This window comes from Propithecus coquereli, unplaced genomic scaffold, assembly GCF_000956105.1.
Source record: "Propithecus coquereli isolate 6110/MARCELLA unplaced genomic scaffold, Pcoq_1.0 Scaffold53, whole genome shotgun sequence".
In the NCBI taxonomy this organism is placed as follows: Eukaryota; Metazoa; Chordata; class Mammalia; order Primates; family Indriidae; genus Propithecus; species Propithecus coquereli.
The window spans coordinates 2,251,721-2,272,622 of NW_012151174.1; the positions used below are offsets into that span (position 1 = coordinate 2,251,721).

Consider the following 20,902-nt stretch of genomic DNA (forward strand, 5'->3'; position numbering starts at 1 on the left):
CTCTATGGAGAAAGTTATAGAATTATTAAAAGAAATTAGTAAGATATTTGTACTCTTAAACTGTAAAACTCAGTATCATAACAAAGTCAGTTCTCCCCAGAATGATTCAGTGACTCGATTCATGATCAATTAAAATTTAACAAGTGTTTCCGTGAAACTTGTCCACCTAATTTTAAAAACTTATGTAAGTGCTAAGATCTACGTATAGGCGAGATAATCTTGAAGAATAACAAATTGGAAAGACATGTTGTGCAAAATATGTGGACTTATTTTAAAGGTATGGTAATAAATATAGTACAGTTGTAGGATAAGGATAGACATATAGACCAATAGAACAAAAAGTGTGAACTCAGAAGCACTATGCACAGACACACGAGGACTGTCCTGAAAACATCCAGCCATTGTTAATATAACGAGAATTGTTACATGGCTGGATACTTTCCGGACAGCCCTGGTATACATAGTAGTTGATGGTGGTGGTGTGGTAGGGATGTTAGGATTCATGAAGTATCCAGGTGCTCCCACTCATTTCCTAGCTCCCTTCACTTAGGCTGGAGCCATGTGACTAGTTCTGATTGATGGGCCATGAATAGAAGTGATGTATGTCACTTCTAGGCCAAGGCAGTTAAAAGCTGTTGGAAGGACAAATAAGGGGTTATAAGCTATGTGTCATATTCAGTTTCTTGGTGGAAGTGGAAGATATAAAGATATAAAAGTAGATGTGTATTTTTTTTCTTTAAAATAGAGACAGGGTTTCGCTCTTGCTCAGGCTGGTCTTGAACTTCTGACCTCAAGCCATCCTCCTGCCTTGGCCTCCCAGAGTGCTAGCATTACAGGCATGAGCCACCATGCCTGGCCAGTCCATGACCTTTTGATGAACTGCAAAGCTGACTTTTAACCCAGTGGTTTTCAAACTTGAGCATGCATTAGACTACCCTAAAAGGCTAGCTAGTTAAGCCAGGTTGGTGGGCTCCACCCCCAGAGTTTTAATTCAGTAGATCTGGGGTGGGGCCAGAGAATTTCTAGCCCATCCCCAGTTTCCAGGGGATGCTGATACTGATGGTCTGGGTACTGCACGTTGAGCGTGCTCTAAAACCTCCCATGACTCCCCAGGATCTCAGGAAAACATCCAGACTCCCTGAGTTGGTTTCCAGAGCCCTGCATAATCTCATCCCTGTCCTTCTATCCCGCCCATCTTCTTCCCCCTCCCCATAGGCCTCCGCAGTGCACAGCTGAGTTACACAGAGTGGTTCGAACATCCTTGATCAGACATGGTATCTTCTCCAGACATGTGCACACTCTGCAACACTGCTTTGTCACTGGGCTGACTACTTTCATTCCTTCAGGTCTTGTTTGTGATACGTGACCAGCTCCTGTCCCACCCCTTGACCGCTCTAAGCCACAACTGGCTGGGAATGAGTCTTTCTTTCCCACTGGATCACGGGCTCCATGCGGGCAGGGCCCAGGGCTTTCTGTGACACCGCTGTGCCCCAGCCCTGTCCAGTACGGCACAGAACAGGTGTTCTTATGTGAACAGCTGATGGAAGTCTATCCTTCCCAGCCAAGGCCGCCCCACAAGCCAGGCTCAGCAGCTGTGTACCTGACCCCTTCCAGACTCACCAGACAGAGTCAGAGTAACGAGGGTCTCCTTGCACCCCCAGCTCAGGAGTACAGCCCCGCCAGGGGGAGGTGCCTTTGTTAGACCTTGACGTACAAGGCGTGCACTGTGGCACGGTTTCACCAGCAAAAGACTGGGAAACACGCCCGTGTCCATCAGCAGGGGATGCTGAGATGATTCATGGGACATGTGGCCTAGATGAGGCACTGCAGGTATAAAACTGATACGAGACCTACTTGTGTGTCTCTGGAATGATCTCTGAATCGCATGGCGTTGGTGAAAAAAGCAAGGTGCAGAAGTGAGAGTAATAACTGGCCAATATTTTATTCAGTGCCAGACACTGTTTTAAGGGCTTCGTGGGTCCGTAAGGTGCTTGCTTCTCCAACGAGTCCATGAGGTAGGTGTCGTTGTCATCTCTCATCCCATTTACAGATGAACAAACTGAGGCCCAGGGAGGTGAAATCACTTGCCCAGAGCCACATAGCTGGGGAGTGACAGAGTTCAGATTTATACCCAGGGACTCTGCCTCCAGAGTCTGCCATCATAACCACCTCACCCTACTAGGTGCCACTTGCGTAGAGTGAAAAATAAATCACACACACGTGCACGTTGCTGGTACTCACATGGAATATGCCTTCAAGGGGGCCTGAGACATCCGTCAACACAGTCCGAGTGTAGGACAAAGACTTACTTTTGACTGTACGCTCTTTTGTACCTGTCGAGGTTTTTAGCCTGTACTTTTTTTTTCTTAATGTCTTGAACTGAAAAGGCCCTGGTTTCTTTTTCTGGAGGAATTTGGAAGGAAAAGCAATGAGGGGCTGAGGACAGATCGCACAGGCGCCTCTCTCAAGAAGACGACAAATACCTGGGGACTGAGGGGGAGGAAGCGACGGCCTCCCCACCCCATGCTGACTTTAGCAACACAAGGTTGACAGTGACCTTGGTAAACAAGGCTGCGAGGTTGAGAAAGAGCTAGACAGCAAATATTTCTGAGCTCCCGTGCGAAAAGGTGGCCAATCAAAACCTTGTTCAAATCCCAATTTTACACCTTCTGTGCGACCTTGGGCAAGGTATTTAACATCTCTGGGTCTCCTTTCCTCGTCTGTAAAATGTGCAGACTGTATCCAAGGGCTTGGAACAGTGCCCGACACATAAATCCAATATATGTATTTTCTATCACGGTTATTAAAATAATCTTGTTTGATCAGTCTTTAAAAAAAATCTTGTGTGACTTTTTAGCATGATTTGACAATGTTGAGTTCTCCCTCCATAAAATTCTCTCTTCTCTTTCCAATATTCTCACCCTCCTGGTTTTCTATTCCTCTCCCACTCCTTTTCTGCCTCCTTTGTAAGCCCTTTTCTCGGGTATCAGGACATTGGTTGAAGCATCACTGCTTACACTAGAAATTATCATGTCTGGTTGTGATGCCTGGACCTGTGGCAGCCACTCTGGGACTATGAGGGGAGCTCACATGGGAGCCAAGCCTTCATTGAGGGTGGCAGAGCAGAGACAGAGAGAACCTGGGGTCACAAGCCCTCCTTATAACTGTGGATAGTGTCACTCCCAGAGTGCTCCCTTACTCTAGTGATGTACAGTGTAACAATAATCTTATTGTTTCAGCCTGGGCCAGTCATGATTTTACTACCTGCAGCCAAAATCTCTCCTGATATAATATAAACATACAAGTTTGCTCGGGCTCATGAGTCATGGCTGGTCTCTCGTCACTCCCTCCCAGGGCTGCCACACCTACCCTCATGGCCTCAGTTTCTTCATCTCAGTCTCCAGCCTTAACCACCCCCCTGAGCCCCAGCCCTGGGGAGCCTGAGAACTCTCGGTACCTCCCCCTGGGTGTCCCCTTAGCCCCTCATACCCACCATATTCTAAACTAGCTTCAGGTCTCCCCTCAGAACTGCTCTTCCTCCCAGGTCTCCATTTCAGGGACAACTGACCATTCCTCGTCCCTCCCCAGTCTTAAGGCCTGTGGCCTGTCCACTCGGCTCCCATGAATCCTTGCACCCGCCTCGCTCCCCTCCCATGGCCCTGCCCAGCCCTGTCACCTCCTGCTTTGCTCCTGCTGCGGCCTCCCGCTCTGGTCCATCTCCACATGGTAACTGGGGGGTCGAACCTGACCATGACGCTCTCTTCAAAACCCTTCCATGGCTCTCTAGTGCCCTCAGGAAAGAGGCCACGTTCCCAAGCTTGTCATTTAAGGACACTAAGATGTACCCATGTCCACCCCTGCGCCCTCCTACCCGCTTCCATTCCATTCTCCCGTCGTAAACTGCCTGCCACAGGCTGATGTCCAACAAGCTTCCCACCTCCCGGCTTTGCACACGGTCCCCTCCGCCTGGCGTGTGCCCTCCCCACGCCTTTTCTACTCGTCTCCCCTCCAGCTGCGGCTCACCTGCCCCATCCCTGTGTCGCCTCCCCAGAGCGTGGCAGCGAGGAGCTCAGCCCGGGGAGTGAGGCTCACACTGACGTCCCATCCTGGGAGATCAAACAAAGTCATTCATTTCCTCGCTCTGTGGCTAAGACAGGGGACCTCCCTTCTCTGTGCCTCAGTTTCTCCATCTGTGGAAAGGGGAGGATTAATATCCTCTCCCGCATGGGTAAAGTACCCGGAACAGGGCTTGGCCGCAGAAAGCACCACAGCAGGACGCGGCAGGCTCTGTGAATCGTCTTCGGACGGAGCACTATTACGATCGCCACTTCACAGGTGAGGAGAGGAATCAGAGAGGTAGAGTGGCTGCCCAGGGACACAGGCGGATGTGGCTGGGTTGGCCTCACATCCCAATCCAGAGCCCAGTGCAGACGCGCAATTAGTGCTCAGTAAAAGGGGACACCTGTCACAACAGTGTCGTGGCTAAGAGCAGCGCCTCCTGTGCCACTCAGATCTGGGCTGGCATCGCATGTCAGTTTCCTGCCTGCCAGGCTGCTCAGGAAGATTCTATCACCCAGGCCTACCCCAGGGCTCCTCGAACGGGTCCTGCTCTCTGGAGACGCTTGAGAAAAACGAATCAGGTACGACTTCTTCCGCTGACTACTCTTTAGATTTCAGATCGTAGTTCAGTTGTCCCTTCCTCCAGGAAGCCCTCCCTGACCTTCCAGGCTGGACTGGGCACATTCCTTGTGCTTCCCCCACCTCAGCCCTGACCACTCTGCCTCCCCATTTGAAGTCCTGCTCATTTTGGGCTGTCATTGTCTGGGGACAGGTCTGTCTCTGTCACTGGACTGCTAGCCCCATGGGAGGAGGGCCCAGGGCCATCTCCACCACTGCTGTGTCCCTAGCGCTGTCTCACACGGGGCCAGCAAAAAGGAGGGATTTGGGGATGAGTGAGTATATTCTTTCCACGTGACAGCAGAGGAACTCAAGGCTCAGGGAGGGGAAGTCACTTGTCCAAGACGTAGCGACTGATCTAGTGCCCGAAATGAGGTCCGAGCCCAGAGCCTGGCAGAATCGGCAAGTGACGCGTGGCTGAGAGAGAGAGACGGGCGGAACGTGTGAGAGAATGAGGAACAGGGAGACAGCAAGAGGGACAGACAGAGAAGGCGAGAGAGCCAGAGGCTCAGAGAGTGACGGAAAATGAGAGAGAGGGGAGGAGAACGAGGTTACGCTGGTGCCCAGTGCGGCCCGGGACACAGAAACAGGGCGCGACGGCCTCCGCGTCCCCACCGGGCTGTGAAACACAGGACGGACAGTTGGTGGCCGCGCCTCTGGAACACCTGCCTGTGCACCTGGACGTTCCTGCAGGGTCAGCTCCAGTCACCGGGGCCCTCGGTCCCAGGCCAGGTCCAGCCGGCCGCGCTACCTGGGGATGGAGGCGTAGTCGGCGTGGGAGCTGGCAGACAGCTGCCGGCGCGACCCCGACTCCGGCTGGGGGCCCAGAATGTCCGCCCGATCGTCCTCATCCTCGGGGACGGCGGCGGGGCACGGAGCGGGCGGCAGGATGAGCGCTGTGAGGCCGTGGAGGTCGGACGCGCGGCGGAAAGTCTGCAGCAGCAGCACCATGGCGACCAGGCCCAGGAAGAGGTAGGCTGCAGAGACGGCGCAGGGCGGTGAGCCGACGCGGGGCTCGGATCCTCAGGGCAGGGCCCCTTTGGGACCCCCCACTCCCAGGGTATGGCCGCGACAGGGCCACGGCCTCCTCAAGCCCCGCCCTCAGGCACCCGGCTCACCTGTGACCAGCACCTTGTAGAGGGCCCGGTAGGGCTGGCCGGGGGCCTCGCCGGGCACGTAGTCGCCCAGGCCGATGGTGGACAGGGAGATGAAGCAGAAGTAGAAAGCATCCAGGAAGCTCCAGGCCTCCTCGAGGTGGGCGAAGATGGCGGCGGGCACCAGGAAGCAGACGACCACTGTGAGCCCCAGCAGGGCCAGCACGTGCCAGCGGGCGGCGCGCCGGCGCTCCCAGCCCCAGCGCGCGCTCAGCCAGGACAGGGGCGCGTGCGCGAGCAGCAGCGACAGGCGCTGGGCCGAGGCGGTGAGCAGCAGCATGGTGGTCGGCACGCCCAGGAGCGCGAAGGCGATGGAGAAGGCCTTGCCCGCGTCGGTCAGCGGCGTCGTGTACCCGTAGCCTGTGGAGCGCAGGGGAGATGCTGGCCGCCGCCACTGAGGGTGTGCGGGTGCCCTAAACCGAGACCCGCCTTCATCCCCAAACCTACCCCTCCCACGTTCTCGAGCGCACCGCCGTCCTCCCGCTGCGCAGCCCGAGAGCCTCGCTTTCATCCTCGACCCTCCACCCTCCACTCACGCACGTTCCGTCTGTCGGGGAAGACTCACGTCTCAACCGCAAATGGATCCAGAGCCCACCTACTTCTCCACCCAGCCCCACAGCCCCATCCCCGCCCTGTCCAGCGCAGGTGAGGGCCTGCCTTACGCTCACAGTTAAATGTCTTGCAGCCTCGTCCCAGTCACCCTCTTCCCCCGACCCCAGCCCCCAGTCTGTTCAGCCAGAACAGAGATCCTGTGACCACCTGACTTAAGTCATGTCCCCAGCTGCTTAGAGCCCTCCTGTGGCCCCATCTCACTCCGGCAAAAGGCCCCACATGGGCCACCAGGGCAGCCTGCTGCCACCCCAGGGCCTTTGCATGGGCTGTTCTTGCCCTGCAGAACGTTCTTCCCTCTGGTATCTACATGTTCCCTTCTCTCCTCTCCTGCAGGTCTTTGCCCAAATGTCACCTTCTCGGTGAGGCTTCCCTCACCACCTTATTTGAAATTGTTAACATTCTCTTACCCAACTCTTTTTTTTCCATAGCACTTAACACCTTCCGGCATACTATATGGTTTACTTGTTTGGTTACCTCTCCATCCCTTTTCCTGGGTGTCAGTTCCAGGAAAGCTGGGGACTCTATTTTGTCACTGCTGTGGGCATTGGTCATGTGAGCGCTGGATCAATACTTGTTGAAATAATGAATGAAGGGCGCAGGCTGTCACCTGACTCTGAGCCTCTGTTTGTTCTAAAGGGGGTGTGATAAGCCCTCCTGGGCTCCCAGAGGACCACGGGAACACAGTAAGGTCAGCGTGGACGGGAGTTCTGCCAACAGAAATATGATCAAGGGGAATTCAGGTCTCGATGGGACTGACTCACTTTGGCAAACTGCACTTTAAAAATCTCTTTTTATTTCCCAAATAAATCAAAGCAAAGACTCAGAGATGTGACTAGGGTAGCAGGGGACCTGGTTTATGTTGACAGTTAAATGTCTTGCCCCAAAGACTGCAGAGCCAGCCCTGTGATCTACAATAAGGTGTGGACACACTGCATACGTGAGCAGGCATTCACCTGTGCCTGTTTTCCATAAAAAGGATCCCCTGGTTTTTATATACTCAAAACAATCCAAACCAGGGTCTCGAAGAGATACCTGTACACCTTTGCTCATAGCAGCGTTATTCACGGAAAGCTAGTATGTGGAAGCAACGCAAGTTTCCATCTGCAGACTAATGGATAAGCAAAATGTGGTACATGCACACAATCGGATATTATTCAGTCTTAAAAAGGAAGGAAATTCTGACACATGGCCACCTGGAATAAGGACATCCCCTCCTCCCTTGGAGCTAGGTGTGACTCTGTGACTAATCTCTGGCCAGTGAAGTATACATGAAAGAATCAAATGACTTCCAGGAGGGGTGCTTAAAAAGAAGAGGAGGCTCATCTTTCTTCCTTCCTCCCTCCTCCTGCTGGCTGGAACACAGATGTGAAGGCTGGAATTGAGCAGCTATCTTGGACCATTAGGTGACCTTGGGAATGGAAACTGCACAGAGAAGTTATGGAGGAATGTGAGGTTTTTGCCAAGCAAGAGCCTGGGTCTCTGACCATGTATCACCATTTCAGTCTTGGACTGACTACCTTGGATGGGAGCAAGAAATAAATTTCCATCTTATCTAAGCATCTGTAATTTGAGGTGTTATCACTTATGATTCCAACCCTCATTAATATGAGGGTCTTAATGGAGAAACTCCGGCAGCCTGGCTGAAACGACAGGTTTGCAAATGACACGAAATCCTTATAAATGGAAAAATTACAGAGTTAGAACAGAATAGGGTCTGTGAGCCTCAATTTACTACCTCAAAGAGCTGAGTCCAAAACAGTGTTTCGCCATTTATTCCCTGCATGACTTTGGCCAGGTGACTGTTCCTCTCTGAGCCTCAGTTTTCTACTCTGCAAAAATGGGCTCATCAATAACCCTTTCCTCAAACGTGGTAGTAATCCTACCAGGTCAGGACAGGGAACAGCCCTTAGCAACAGTGTGGGAAGAGTGACAGTGACTGTACTGTCCCCTTCCCCGCCAGCCGAGACCCCGTTCCAGGTAGGACTATCCTCCCCCTCCTGCCTCGATTGCAGCAAGGCTGTCTGCACCAATTCCAGGGCCAAGACTCGGGCCTAGGACAAAACGAGGGACACTCTGGGAAGAGGTCTCTCTGAATGACATTTAGTTGGTTTTCCATTTCTCCAGATACATTCAGGACTCCTGGCCCCACCCGCAATGATAATGATAGCTGAGGCGCAATAAATATGGCTGGGCGAGGTGGCTCATGCCTGTAATCCCAGCACTTTGGGAGGCTGAGGCAGGAGGATCACTTGAGGCCAGGAGTTTGAGGCTAGCCTGGGCAACATGGTGAGACTCTGTCTCTAGAAAAAATTTTAAAAATTAGCCCAGCCTGGTGGTGGGGGCCTGTAGTCCCAGCTACTCAGGAGGCCGAGCCAAGAGGATCGCTTGAGCCCAGGAGTTGGAGGTTACAGTGAGCTATGCCACTGAACTCCAGCGTAGGTGACAGAGCAAGACTCTGTTTCTAAAAAAAAAAAAAATCAGTTATTATTAGCACTGCAAAAACTCTCTCCTTCAGCAAACTTTAGTCTGGCTTCCCTGAGTCCTGTTCTTGACTCGGCTCAGTTTGAGCAAGAATCCTAAGAATCTCCCCACCCTTGACAGCTGAATTCCTCACCCTCCACTCTTGCTATCTGAGTCCCTGGCCTGTCTTTAGCAAGAATATTGTTAAGCCAAGTTTAGCAGGAATCCCCCTACCCTGATGTCTTTCCTCCTGGTAATTTTCCATGCCCTGACCCACTCACTCTGCTCCTCAGCTACAAATCTTCATCTGCCTTCGCGAGATTCAGAGTTAAGTTCAGTCTCTCTGCCTTTGCAAAGTCTCTCCTCGATTGCAATAACTTTCCATTTTTAACAAGTGTCAGAATAATTTTTCTTTCACAACGCACACATCACCCTTCTTCACGCCAAGTAGCGTGCTGTGTTGGCGAAGAGCCCAATGGCCTTGGTTCAAGTCTCCCCTCTGCACTTTCCTAGCCATGTGACCCTGGGCAATTGTCCAAATTATCTGGGCCTCAGTTTGCAAGGCTGGAAAAATAGGGCCGCTAACGGCACCTGCCTCGCAAGGCTGTTGTCCTGGTTATAGCACGTGCGAAGTGCTCGTTCAGGTATTACTGCTACTGTGAAGTGAGGACTGTTATTATCCCCACTTTACAGGTTGGGGGGGGACACTGAGGCCTAGAGACGCGCGGCCCTGAGCGGGGATACCACCTGTTCTGCCAGGAATGACTTCTCAGAAGCCAGGATCTGGGTGGAGACGGGGGAGGACGCGCTCATGTGACCCAGGGAAGCCCAGAAGCAGGTCGGGCTGCCCGGGCAGCTTGGGGAAGAGCAAGCCCCAGGGAGGGCGGCTAATTCCAGCCAGTGACAAGTCCTCCAGCTCTGCTACCTGGGACCTTGGTTTGCTGGTCCACAGAATGGGATACCAAAGGCAAAAGCCGCCTCCCACTGCTGTGCGGCCAGCCCGCAGCGGGGATTAGGAGTCTGGGCTAGTCCTGCCCCAGCCCCCTGCTGGTTCCAAATCCCAAACAAAGAGACAAAGAGGAAGTGTGGGGGCTGAGGAGGGGCTGTAGGAGCCGCAGAGCCCGGCAACAAAAGGGATTTCCCAGGGTGTCTTGGCTCCTCCAGGGCGAGTTCTTTCCACACATCCACAGCTGGGGCTCTTACCTGGGAATCCCAGGTCCAGAGAGAACAGTGGTGCCCTGTTGGCAGGAAAGCCCTGCATTGGTGGCTCCCCAATACAGGGGGGATGTCGAGATGGGGTGGCCTAGTGTCTGGAGTCAGGGTTACCTGCCCGGAAGTACAGGGCCAGGGAGGGACAGGGGTGGTCCTTGCCGTGGAGAAGGGCAGGGCCCCTCACCAGAGAATGTTCTAGGTCCAGTGGGGTGGGAGTCTGGGATGGGGGCTCCAGGTCCTTGCCCAGGAATCTCTAACTGGGAGGAAGGTCTGTAGAGATGGCGCCCCGAGAGGTCTGGAGGTTCGGGGTCCTCCCTGGTGTGCCAGGGTCAGGAGGAGGCTGGGGTGGGGTTTCTCAAGGACACGTCTGGAGAGTCAGGAGACCTTGCTGGAAAGGATGGCAGTCCGGCCTAGAGATAAGGGCAGGGGTCCCGGTGTGGCTGAAGGCGGGTCCAGAGGGAGCACGGATCTCCTTGCTAGAGGTCTGTGAGGACAGTCCTAGGCCTAGAGGGGACTGAGCGACCTGGGTCCCCAGGGGGACTGAGGAATGGGGTTCCAGATGCTCCCTGCAAGGTACTGAAGGGGGACCCTAGTCCCAGGGGAACAGGGAGTGTTTCCTGTTTAGGAGGAAGGACTCTGACCAGGGCTCCCTGAGGGGGTCGGATACCATGATTGTGGGTCCCGGGTCCCCGCTGGGGGGCGGGGTTGAGGGTAACCTAGGCCCAGAGGGGATTGGGATACGGGTATTTGGTGAGGGCTCCCGAGCCCCCAGGGGGCGCGAAGTGGGGGTCCCGGCTCTTCGCTGGCTTGGAGAGCGGGGACGGCGCTCACGTACCCACGGTGGTGACCAGCGTGCTGGCGAAGAAGAGAGCCGAAGCGAAGTCCCAGGCGGGGTCCGAGGCGTTGGCCGACCCCGAAGCGTTGGCGAGCACTACGCGGCCCAGCCGTCCGGCCGCCAGCACCCGCTCCACGAAGGCGTCCAGGGCGGGGGGCGCCACGCACGGGCTGCGCTGCAGCAGCTGCTCCCGCAGCGTCCCCAGCTCGGCTCGGAGCTTGGCTTCCTGCGGCCCCTCCAGCTGCGCCACCAGCAGCGCGCCCAGCACCAGGTACGCGGCGTAGGCGACCAGGGCGCCCGCCAGGAGCGCGCCCCGTCGCATGGCGCCCGCCGGACCCCGCACAGCCCAGGGAGGCCCCGCTGACGTGGCCCCCGCCTCCGGACGGTCTGGCACCTAGACTCAGTTCCGGGAGTGCTCGAGGCGCGGCCACAGATGCCCCAAAGAGGAAGAGGAACAAGGGGAGGAGCGGGGATAGAGGAACGCCCCGCCTCCGGGAAACTGAGGCACGCCCAACCGCCAGGTGTTAGCGCGGAGAGGGCGGAGCCCAGTGCTCCGGGACCCAGGAGACCAACAGGATGGAAAAGGTGGAGGTATTCTCTTCCTTCCATTCCTTCCTTCTCTTCCACCTGGGAGTCCTGGTCCCCTGGGTCAGAGCGAATCCCAACTCTCTCCGCTCGCAGATGCAGGAGTCGCTCCCCAAATCCTCAGGGCCGTTGTGCGCTGCATCAGGGTGCGTGGCGGAGGGGGCGAGGAGCAAACTGACATCCGGTTCTCCCTCCATTCGCCAAGTCGTGTGCCCTGGAGTGGGAATGGCGGGCACCACAGAGTCAAGGGTCCCCCTGTGCCCTCATGGACAGAGGGGGGCTCCTTAGCTAGTCACCGAATCTTTGCTCAGCACCCATTTTGTGCCCCACTCCTTGCTGGGTAATGCTGGGGACACAGCAGTGACCAAGACAATTCTGGGCCTATGCCCTCATGAGGGTCCGAGTCTAATAGGGGAGACTTGCACATCAACAGAGTGACGGCCTGTGCGGTCAGGGCTGTGAGGAGGGAAGCACAGGCTGAGTGACCAAGGCTGGCATGGGGAAGCCTAGAGGGCCATTAGAGTGCAGAGGAGGCGACTAACCCAGCTTAGGGAAGTCAGCAGAGCTCCCTGAGGAAGGGGCTATCTGAGCTGAGACGCCAAGCGTGAAGAAGAGTGAGCCAGGGTCTTTTTTCCTGGCAGAATCCTGAATATATGCCTCTATGTAAGAGGAAGATTTTCCTTCCATGCCCCTCCTGTAGGTCTCTCCACATCTGACTCCAGCTGGAACTCAATGCCCCCCTAGCAGCCTTCTGGAGGGCAGCCTGGAATCTTCTCTGACTGGCAGAGGAGTGGGGCTTGGTCCCAACTTAGACACACCCCAGATGGTTCTATTTATAAAACTGGCAGATCTTGGAGCAGAGCCCAACTTGGGCTTGATAATCCACAGGAAAAGACACCTGATAATAAAAACAGTAACAGTAGGTACCAAAAGCTTGCAAATGTCAGGCCCTGTAGACACAAGAACTTGCATGAGTCCTCAGTCCCTCTCATATAATTCTCATTAAACAGATAAGAAATTTTAGGCTTAAAAATGGGGTAGACCTGGGTGCAGAGGCTCATGCCTGTGATCCCAGTGCTTTGGGAGGTCGAGGCAGGAGGATTTCTTGAGCCCAGGAGTTTGTGGTTACAGTGAGCTATGATCATGACACTGCATTCCAGCCTGGGCAACAGAATGAGACCCTGTCTCTCAACAACAAAAATATGGAGTAGCCACACAACTGGGAAGATGAGAACATGAGGCCAGCAGGAAGCCAATATACTTGCTTTCTTAATAAAAAATTATATTCACGGAAGAGATGAATCTAGACGCAAGAGGGAGGGCTGAGGATGAGGAGAGATGAGGGCACCTCACTCACAAAAAAGAATGGCCACTGAGCCAGGACTCATCACTGGGAAACCAGGAGCAGCCCGCAAGGTCCCCAGAAAAGACAATGTCTCAGAGGAGGAAATGGAAGCCACAAAGATAAGGTAACTTGCTAACATCCTTCCGGAGTTTTATCGCTGCCCAGAAGTCACTTCCACCATTATCTTTGCCTGGGATAAGTGGAGGAGCCTGAGGGGCAGAGCAGCGAGAGTGAGGAAGGTTAGTTGTCAAGGGCTCCTCACACAAGGCGGGTGCACCTGTGTGCCGTGAGTTGCTGGGGGTTGTAGAGTGTTTTTCGTGCACAGAGCAAACCAGGTTGCAACATGAGAACCTTTTTATGAATTTCTGGGAAACTGCCTAAAGATATCTTCCAAGAGGGATACCTGGTTCTTCTCACCTAACCTGTTGGGTGTCCTTTTCTCATTCTAAATATTCACCTTAATGTAACCATAGAGTCTAGTCAAGAAAAAGAATGAAAAAAAAGAAAAATATTCACCTGAATTCCTAAGGACTGTCAAAATCGTATAAGCGTCAGAGCCCGCGCAACTCCGATGAGCCCCTCGGGAACACTAAATGAATCTCTCCTCCCCTGCTCCACGCCCTTCTCTGGCTCCCCGGGGCTCTCAGCCACGCAAATTCAGCGCCTGTCCGGAGAAAACTCCATTTCCCATCGGCCTCTGCGCTCGACGCCTACGTTTTCCACCGTGCCCTACTCCGCCCACTCTGAGATAGTCCCCGGCCCCGCCCTCCTGACCCTCGGGCCCTGACTCCCGCCTTAGGATGAGTCGCCCCCCAGCCCCCGCCTCTTACGTAAGGCACCGTCCACTCGCCCTGGCCTACGCGAGAAGGCGTGGCTTCCGCGCAGTCGTGACGCCCATTGGCTGTCGCGTGGCCGGAGGGGCGTGGCTACGGGAGCCGGGCGGGCGTGTTACGAACCTCTGCTGAGGTGGTGGCTGCAGCGAAGGATGCACCCGGCAGGTTTGGCGGCGGCGGCGGGGACGCCCCGGCTGCGTAAGTGGCGTACGTGGCCGGCGGAGGAGATCGGGCCGGGGGGAGCGTGGCGGGGCGGGGCGGCGGCGGTTGGCGAGGTCACTGCGGGTCGGAGGTCACTAGATCGAGGATCTGGAGCTTCGAGGTGGGCACGGTGCGGGGATGCCAGGTCCGGGTACGGGTGCGTTGAGGGTAGTCTTTAGGAAATTCCTTTAGAGGCAAACAACTTGGGGCGGGATATTGTGTGACGTGAAGAGAAACGCGACTTTCATTCATTTGCAGTTAGCGACCGGCCCTCCCCGGCTCCCCACCCTTCCGTGGCTCCCCAGTGCCCTCGGGCGGCAGCCCACGCTCCTTAGTACTGTCTTTCTGGCCCTCCGTGAGCGGACAGGGCCACGTTTACCCCTCATTTAAGATTTGAACCGGTATTTATTGTACTATTAACCCCCTTTTCCTGTCTCTGAATTGGTGTCACTCTTTGAATTCTTCATCTCCATAAGTCTGCTATGCATTTCATTTATACATTCAACATAACTTGCCTCAACTCCGCTTGTGCCAGGCCCTGTGCTGGAATGTGGATAGCCAGTGTAGTAGAAACCAGCATAGCTCCACTCTGTTATATCACAGCTCACAGTTTACTGGGAAAAGAGACACCTAACTAGGAAGCAACCAAGTCAACAAGATAATCTGGGGAGCAGTGAAGACTGTAGAGGGAATAATCCCTGATGTGAGTGGGTGTTGGTTGAGGTGGCCTCTCTGTTCCTCCCTTCGGCCGTTGTTAGTAAGGTGCCTGGCTGGCCCTGTGGTGGGTGATGCAGGGATACAGCAGTGCCCAGACAGCCCTTGCTCCTGTCCTCATGGGGCTGCCAGTACAGAGCACAGGACAGCGACAGTCTAGAGTGATGGAGCTGTGATGAGAGAAGTACAGGCACGGGGGTCGGGGTAGGATGGGGACACGGGCAGAGCGATATGGCCGGGATGAGGGAAGCATAAGGCAGAGTGGCCGGCGCTGGGGTGGAGATGCTGTAGGAGCCCAGAGGAGGCACGTGACCCAGCCTGGGGACGCCAGTGACGCCTCCTGGAAGAGGGTACTTCTAATGAGGAGGAATCACCCAGGAGATTTCTGGTAAGAGGGAAAGGCGCTGGAGGTCTGTGCCAGGGCAGACAAGTAGACAAATGAATATATATATAGAAATTGTGATAAGTGCTCAGAAGAGAAAAAGAAATCACTGGATATTATGAGAAGGAACCAGGTGGGGCAAGTGCTCTGTGTTGAGGAGTGAGAGGTCTCTCTGAGGAGGAGACATTTGAGCTGAGACCTGAGTGCGTTGGCAGGGAAGGTGGTCCCAGGTGACAGCAGTGCATAGTCCAAAGGCTGGGGGGGCAGTAAGCTTGGCAGGGTCAGGGCCCAACAGGAGGCCGTGTGGCTGGGGCACGGGAGCCCCGGGAGAGGTGGCAAACGGGGCTGATTGGCAGGGCTGGGTCACGCGGGGCCTAGTAGGTGTTTGGGCTTATTCTGAGCACAGTGGGCACTGCTATTAGGCAGAGGATGATGTGGTCTCGTTTGCATTTAAAAGATCACTCTGGCTGCCCATTGGAAGGAAGGTTGGTGGGGCTAAGAATGGACAGGGCGACCAAGTAGGACATTTACGTCAGGTGTGAGATGACAAAGTCTGAGAGGAGGGGGTGATGTTGAGATACAGTGGGTAAGAACTAGCGACTGGGTGACTGGAATGTCAGGCAGAAGAGGATTTAGGGTTTTGGACACCGAGGTAAGGGTCCAGGGGCAGCCAGACCTGGGTCTGAAGCCGGGAGACAAGTGGCTTCTTACCTATTATCAGTCACTAGCCTTCAACTCTTCCTCTCAACGATTTGTAGCCTGAATTCCAAAGCAAGCAGCACTGGCCCCAGCCTTGTCCCCATGCACCACGTCCCTTTTCCCTCTCCCACTTCTGATCCTCTTGCACAGGCTGGTCTCCAATTCCTAAACTCAAGCGATCCTCCCGCCTCGGCGTCCCAGAGATCACAGGCATGAGCCACCACACTTGGACCTCTGTTCCCCACATGAAGCCTTTTAGAAACTTCTGAAACCTGGCTCTGCCTCATACTGTGTGCATGACTTTGGGCAAGGGCCTTCTCTGGGGCTCACTTTATCATGGGGATGATCATAGCATTGGCAGAAATGGGTTGTTAGGAGGATTAAACGAGTTAATCCCTAGTGTTTAAAACACGGCCTGGCGTGTAGTAAGTGGTCAGCCAGGGTTTGATTATTGTGATATCTATTGAACACACCTGGGCTGGACTCCTGCCCTGCTTAGTTTGGCCCTTAGCACAGGTCATTTGGCCGCCTGGGCCTCGATTTCCACATCTGCGAAATGGGGGTGGCTGTTTATTCATCAGGTTATTACCGAGTGCCTGCTCTAGCCCTGTTCGAGGGCTGGGGATTTGGCTGTGAACAAAACACAGCTCCCCACCTTAGTGTACTCACAGTCGAGCAGGGGAGACAGCGAACAAATAAGTAAAACAGCTAGTGATTCAGCTGCGGCCGAGCTGGTGGCTGTCAGTGGCGCAGGGAAGGGGGATGGGGAGTGCCGCAAAGAGAGGTGCGGTTGGGGACCGATGGTCGTGGAAGGCCCCACTGAGCAAAGACCTGGAGGATGTCGGGGGACGAGCTTTCTGAGCAGAGGCACAGCTGGTGCACAGGGGCCAGGAGGCAGGAGCAGATGAGCGGGGGGACGTGGGAGATACGGACATAGGCCTAGTTCATAAAAGGCTTGGCACAGGATTTGGGGAACAGTAGGCCCCAATATGTATTAGTATATAGTAGCTCTCAACATCATCATCATCGGTATCTGGATAGACGGATGGATGGGCCTGAACCTGACAGCCTGACGTCAAACCCAGTGTCTCTCAGTGACACCCGCCCCGCACTGCACGGGAGCAGGAGGGAGAGCTGCAGGATGCATGAGGCTCTGCACCCCTCTTCCCTTGCAGCCTCGAAGCGGAGGATCCCTGTGTCCCAGCCAGGCATGGCCGACCCCCACCAGCTTTTCGATGACACAAGTTCAGCCCAGAGCCGGGGCTATGGGGCCCAGCGGGCACCCGGCGGCCTGGGCTACCCCTCAGCCTCCGCCTCGCCCCAGGCCGCCTTCCTGGCTGATCCTGTGTCCAACATGGCCATGGCCTACGGGAGCAGCCTGGCCGCGCAGGGCAAGGAGCTGGTGGATAAGAACGTGAGTGGGCCGGGGCTGGTGGGAGTTGGGGAGGCGCGGGGCACGGGCCTCAGGCTTGAGCTCTGCCTCTGCAGATCGACCGCTTCATCCCCGTCACCAAGCTCAAGTATTACTTCGCCGTGGACACCATGTACGTGGGCAAGAAGCTGGGCCTGCTCTTCTTCCCCTACCTGCACCAGGTGAGCGCCGCCGCCCCAGGGGAACGCGGGTCTGGCCGAGCCAGCCTGCTGGGGGTTGGTCTGTGCCAAGCGTGAGGGGCCCGGCTCTGGGGTCCTGCCCGCTCCCCCACTCTCCCCACAGGACTGGGAGGTGCAGTACCAGCAGGACACACCCGTAGCCCCCCGCTTTGATGTCAACGCCCCGGACCTCTACATTCCAGGTTGCCCCGCACCCTCCTCCCACTGGGTGGGCGCGTCTGGGGCAGGGGTTTGGTGCCTGGAGGCCCAGGATGGTCCCTCCTCCTCTGACCAGTGTCTGTGTCTGCCTCCCACAGCGATGGCTTTCATCACCTACGTCTTGGTGGCTGGCCTTGCGCTGGGGACCCAGGATAGGTAAGGGAGGCCGGGGGCAGGCGGAGTGGGCTGGGGCCTGGAGGCCAGAGTGTGGTCAGCAAGGTCCGGGTTCCCTCTCTCAGAACAGCCCACCTTGCTCCCAGTTGGCTCAGGACAGCCCTTGGGGTCACCCTCAGGGTCACCCTCAGCATCACCCTTGCCCCTTCCCTCTCTTTCCTGCCCACGTGCGGCCTGTCACCATGCCCAGTGCTGGGTGACCCTCTGAATCCGGCCTTCCACCACCACATCCATCCTCATCCTCACTTTCTCCTGACTAGCCGCCCCCATCCCCCACACGCCCACTCGAGCAGCAGCCAGGATGGTGTTATCTGAGATGCAGGCCTGGCCATGTCCCCACCCCAGCCCCCCATGCCGTCCATGGCTCCCCGATCAAGCCCGGCTCCTCAGCCTGGCACTGCCCTTCCCCTTGCTCCCCTGGTCCTCCTTCTGTCCCTCCCCAGGGCCCTGCACATCCACTGCCCCTTGCTCAGGAGTACGTCCCTCCCCTGCATCACCTGCCCAGCACCTGTCCGTTCATGTCTCCAGTCCAATGTCACTTCCCCAGGGAAGCCTTCCTGACCCCTCTGGGTGTCGCTGTCTGGGAACAGGTCTGCCTTCCTCCCCAGAATGGGATTTCCATAAAGATAGGGCCCGGATCCACCTTGGCCACCTCGGGGTCTCCAGCCCCACCCAACACAGGCTGTCCCCAGGCGGATGCTCAGGGAGTGACAACCTGGGTGCCGGCAGGTTCTCCCCAGACCTCCTGGGGCTGCAGGCGAGCTCGGCCTTGGCCTGGCTGACACTGGAGGTGCTGGCCATCCTGCTCAGTCTCTACCTGGTCACTGTCAACACCGACCTCACCACCATCGACCTGGTGGCCTTCTTGGGCTACAAATATGTCGGGTGAGTACCCCTACCCTGCCTGCCAGCCCCTGCCCTCAGCCTCTTCCTCACACCTGCCTTCTCTCCCTCCCTCCCCCAGGATGATTGGCGGGGTCCTCATGGGCCTGCTCTTCGGCAAGATTGGCTACTACCTGGTGCTGGGCTGGTGCTGCGCGTCCATCTTTGTGTTCATGGTGAGGCTGAGGGCACAGGCCCCCTGGGCAGAGCTGGGGTCCCTGGAGGCATCCAGGCAGAGGATGTCAGGTGGGGAGTTTAAACCAGAGCCACACTGCTCAAGTGGGGTAGCTGCTCCAGCCTGGGGGTCAGGAGGGCTTCCTGGGAGAGGAGGAGCAGCCAGCCATGTACCCAGCATGCAGGCCCCCCTCTCCTCATGGGGGCTTTCCTGCCAGAACTTCCCTGGAAGGAGATTTTCTGAGAGCCCTTCCGGCCGGAGTGGGGTGCTGGCTGAGAGCACTGGGGTCTGCCAGGCCAGGGTTCCTGAGCAAATCGCTTCCTCAGTTACCCCTTTTGTAAAATGGGATCCTGCTGCTCAGGGTCCTGGGAGGAGGTGGTCGGAGCACGTGTGAGAGGCAGAGGGTGAGCACGGGGGCCAAATCTGACCCTCGGACAGACTTCGACTTAGACGTCATTTAAAAGTTGTTTTTTTTTTTTTTTAAATAGTATTTCTGGCTAGTCTGGAATAATTGTCATCTGGCCAACGCAAGAGGGTGGCAGCAGCCGGGCCGAGTCTTGCCGCGCCCTCACTCACCGCTGGGTCTTGCCTCGTATTTTGCTTAGGGCCTGGGGAGGAGCAAGTCCTCACCATCATTGGGAGAGCTGGGGAAACTGAGGCCCCCAGGAGCAGAAACTTGAGGCTGCAGAGGGGCAGGGACTTGTCCCCAGGTAGAGGGCTCACGGGTAAACGCCATCTTTCTAGATCCGGACGCTGCGGCTGAAAATCCTGGCAGAGGCGGCGGCCGAAGGCGTCCCCGTTCGCGGGGCCCGGAACCAGCTGCGCATGTACCTGACCATGGCCGTGGCGGCGGCGCAGCCCCTGCTCATGTACTGGCTCACCTTCCACCTGGTGCGGTGACGCGCCTCCCGCTGCCGCTCCCGGCGGACGCCGCCGCACTCATCTCCCGCCGGACTCATCTCCCGTCGCGCCGCGCCCGGGCGCAGGCGCCGCCCCGTCCCCAGGTCCCCCTCCCCGCCGCGGTGCCGAGATCTCCAGCTGCACAGGCCGCCCGCGCGGCCGCTGTTACCGAGACAATAAACCCCGATGGGCACGGCGTGGGCAGCCTCTCCTTGGCCGCGAGCACGGCTGGGCGGGGAGCCGGGGACGGACGCGACGGGGGGACGGGGGCCGGCACTGCGCTCTCGAGAGACCGGAAGGCTGGCGAAAGGTTTAATGAGCCCGCCTGGCCCCTCAGCGGGAAGCCTTCTTGCCCTTCTCCTTGCCCTTGTCCTTGTTCTTCTTCCCCTTGGGCTTGGCCTTGCCGGGGGAGCTTCCGTGCTGCTTGGCGCCGGCAGCGTGGGGCTGTGGGGCAGGGCAGCGGGCGGGAGAGGAGAGAGATGGTCGCGGGCTGGAAGTGGAGACCGGCCCCAGCGCCAGGACGCTGACCTTGCTTGGGGCACAGGACACAGCCTGAGAGGAGGGGGAGCCCCTTACCTTCCCCTCCCTGTCCGAGTCCGAGTCGCTGGAGCTGGAGCTGCTGCTGGAGTCTGAGGAGCTGCCATGGCCGTGCTACAGGGAGGTGTGGCAGTGAGGGGGGTGCCCGGCTCTCCCCAGGCACGGCAGGACCCTAGAGTCAAAGGCATTGCCCCCTCCAACCCTGGGAATGTGCCCAGTGGTGAGGAGACTTACCCTCGGGTTCTGAGCTGCCCCTGCCTGGCCCGGCACTTTGGGGGGGCCGTGCTTGAGGTCTCCCACCTGGCCTGCCCCACCCGGCTTCTTGGAAGTGGATCCCAGGGCTGCAGAGAGAAGAGAAGCTGGGTGGGTTGGCACAGGTGGCAGCCCCAGGTTTGAGTCTGGCCCCCTGTGCCTCAAGGCCACCACTCTCGGGGAGCGCACCTGCTGCCAGGTCGAGGTCCATGGTGGAATGTGCGTTTGGAGGGCCGGGAGGGTCTGGGCAGTACTGGGAGGGCCGGGGAGGAGCAGTGGGACCTGCCCACCCAAGGAATGCTAGGCCGCCTGCCAGACCTTTGTCCTGGGTCCTTAGCCCTGACTCACCGCCCCTCCCTGCTACCGCCCAGCTCTTCCTCTGTGGGAGGTGGGAGAGGTGGACAGTTACTGCCTCGCCCCAGCCTTGGTGCGAGAGGGGGTCTGTGGATGGTGTTCAGGGAAGA

At 56.8% G+C, this 20,902-nt stretch overlaps 2 protein-coding genes across 4 annotated transcripts; one reads left to right on the forward strand and one right to left on the reverse strand.

Moving 5' to 3' along the window:
- Positions 1-5,229: 5,229 nt before the first annotated feature.
- On the reverse strand, positions 5,230-11,364 carry KCNK6 (potassium channel, two pore domain subfamily K, member 6). Its single transcript, XM_012657143.1, has 3 exons — positions 10,951-11,364; positions 5,796-6,191; positions 5,230-5,654 (listed from the first exon to the last, which is right to left on the reverse strand). Exons 1-3 carry the CDS (start codon positions 11,270-11,272, stop codon positions 5,425-5,427), a joined length of 948 nt encoding a protein of 315 aa, XP_012512597.1. The 5' UTR covers positions 11,273-11,364; the 3' UTR covers positions 5,230-5,424.
- A 2,455-nt stretch (positions 11,365-13,819) lies between these two features.
- Positions 13,820-19,847, forward strand: YIF1B (Yip1 interacting factor homolog B (S. cerevisiae)). 3 transcript variants are annotated; one of them, XM_012657128.1, is made up of 8 exons: positions 13,820-13,911; positions 16,885-17,123; positions 17,198-17,302; positions 17,424-17,502; positions 17,617-17,674; positions 18,422-18,577; positions 18,657-18,750; positions 19,494-19,847. In XM_012657128.1, exons 1-8 carry the CDS (start codon positions 13,866-13,868, stop codon positions 19,647-19,649), a joined length of 933 nt encoding a protein of 310 aa, XP_012512582.1. In that variant the 5' UTR covers positions 13,820-13,865; the 3' UTR covers positions 19,650-19,847. The 3 variants fall into 3 exon arrangements, with proteins under 3 accessions (XP_012512582.1, XP_012512581.1, XP_012512583.1); XM_012657127.1 differs by having other exon boundaries at positions 13,823-13,920; XM_012657129.1 differs by lacking the exon at positions 13,820-13,911 and adding an exon at positions 13,982-14,035.
- Positions 19,848-20,902: the final 1,055 nt, after the last annotated feature.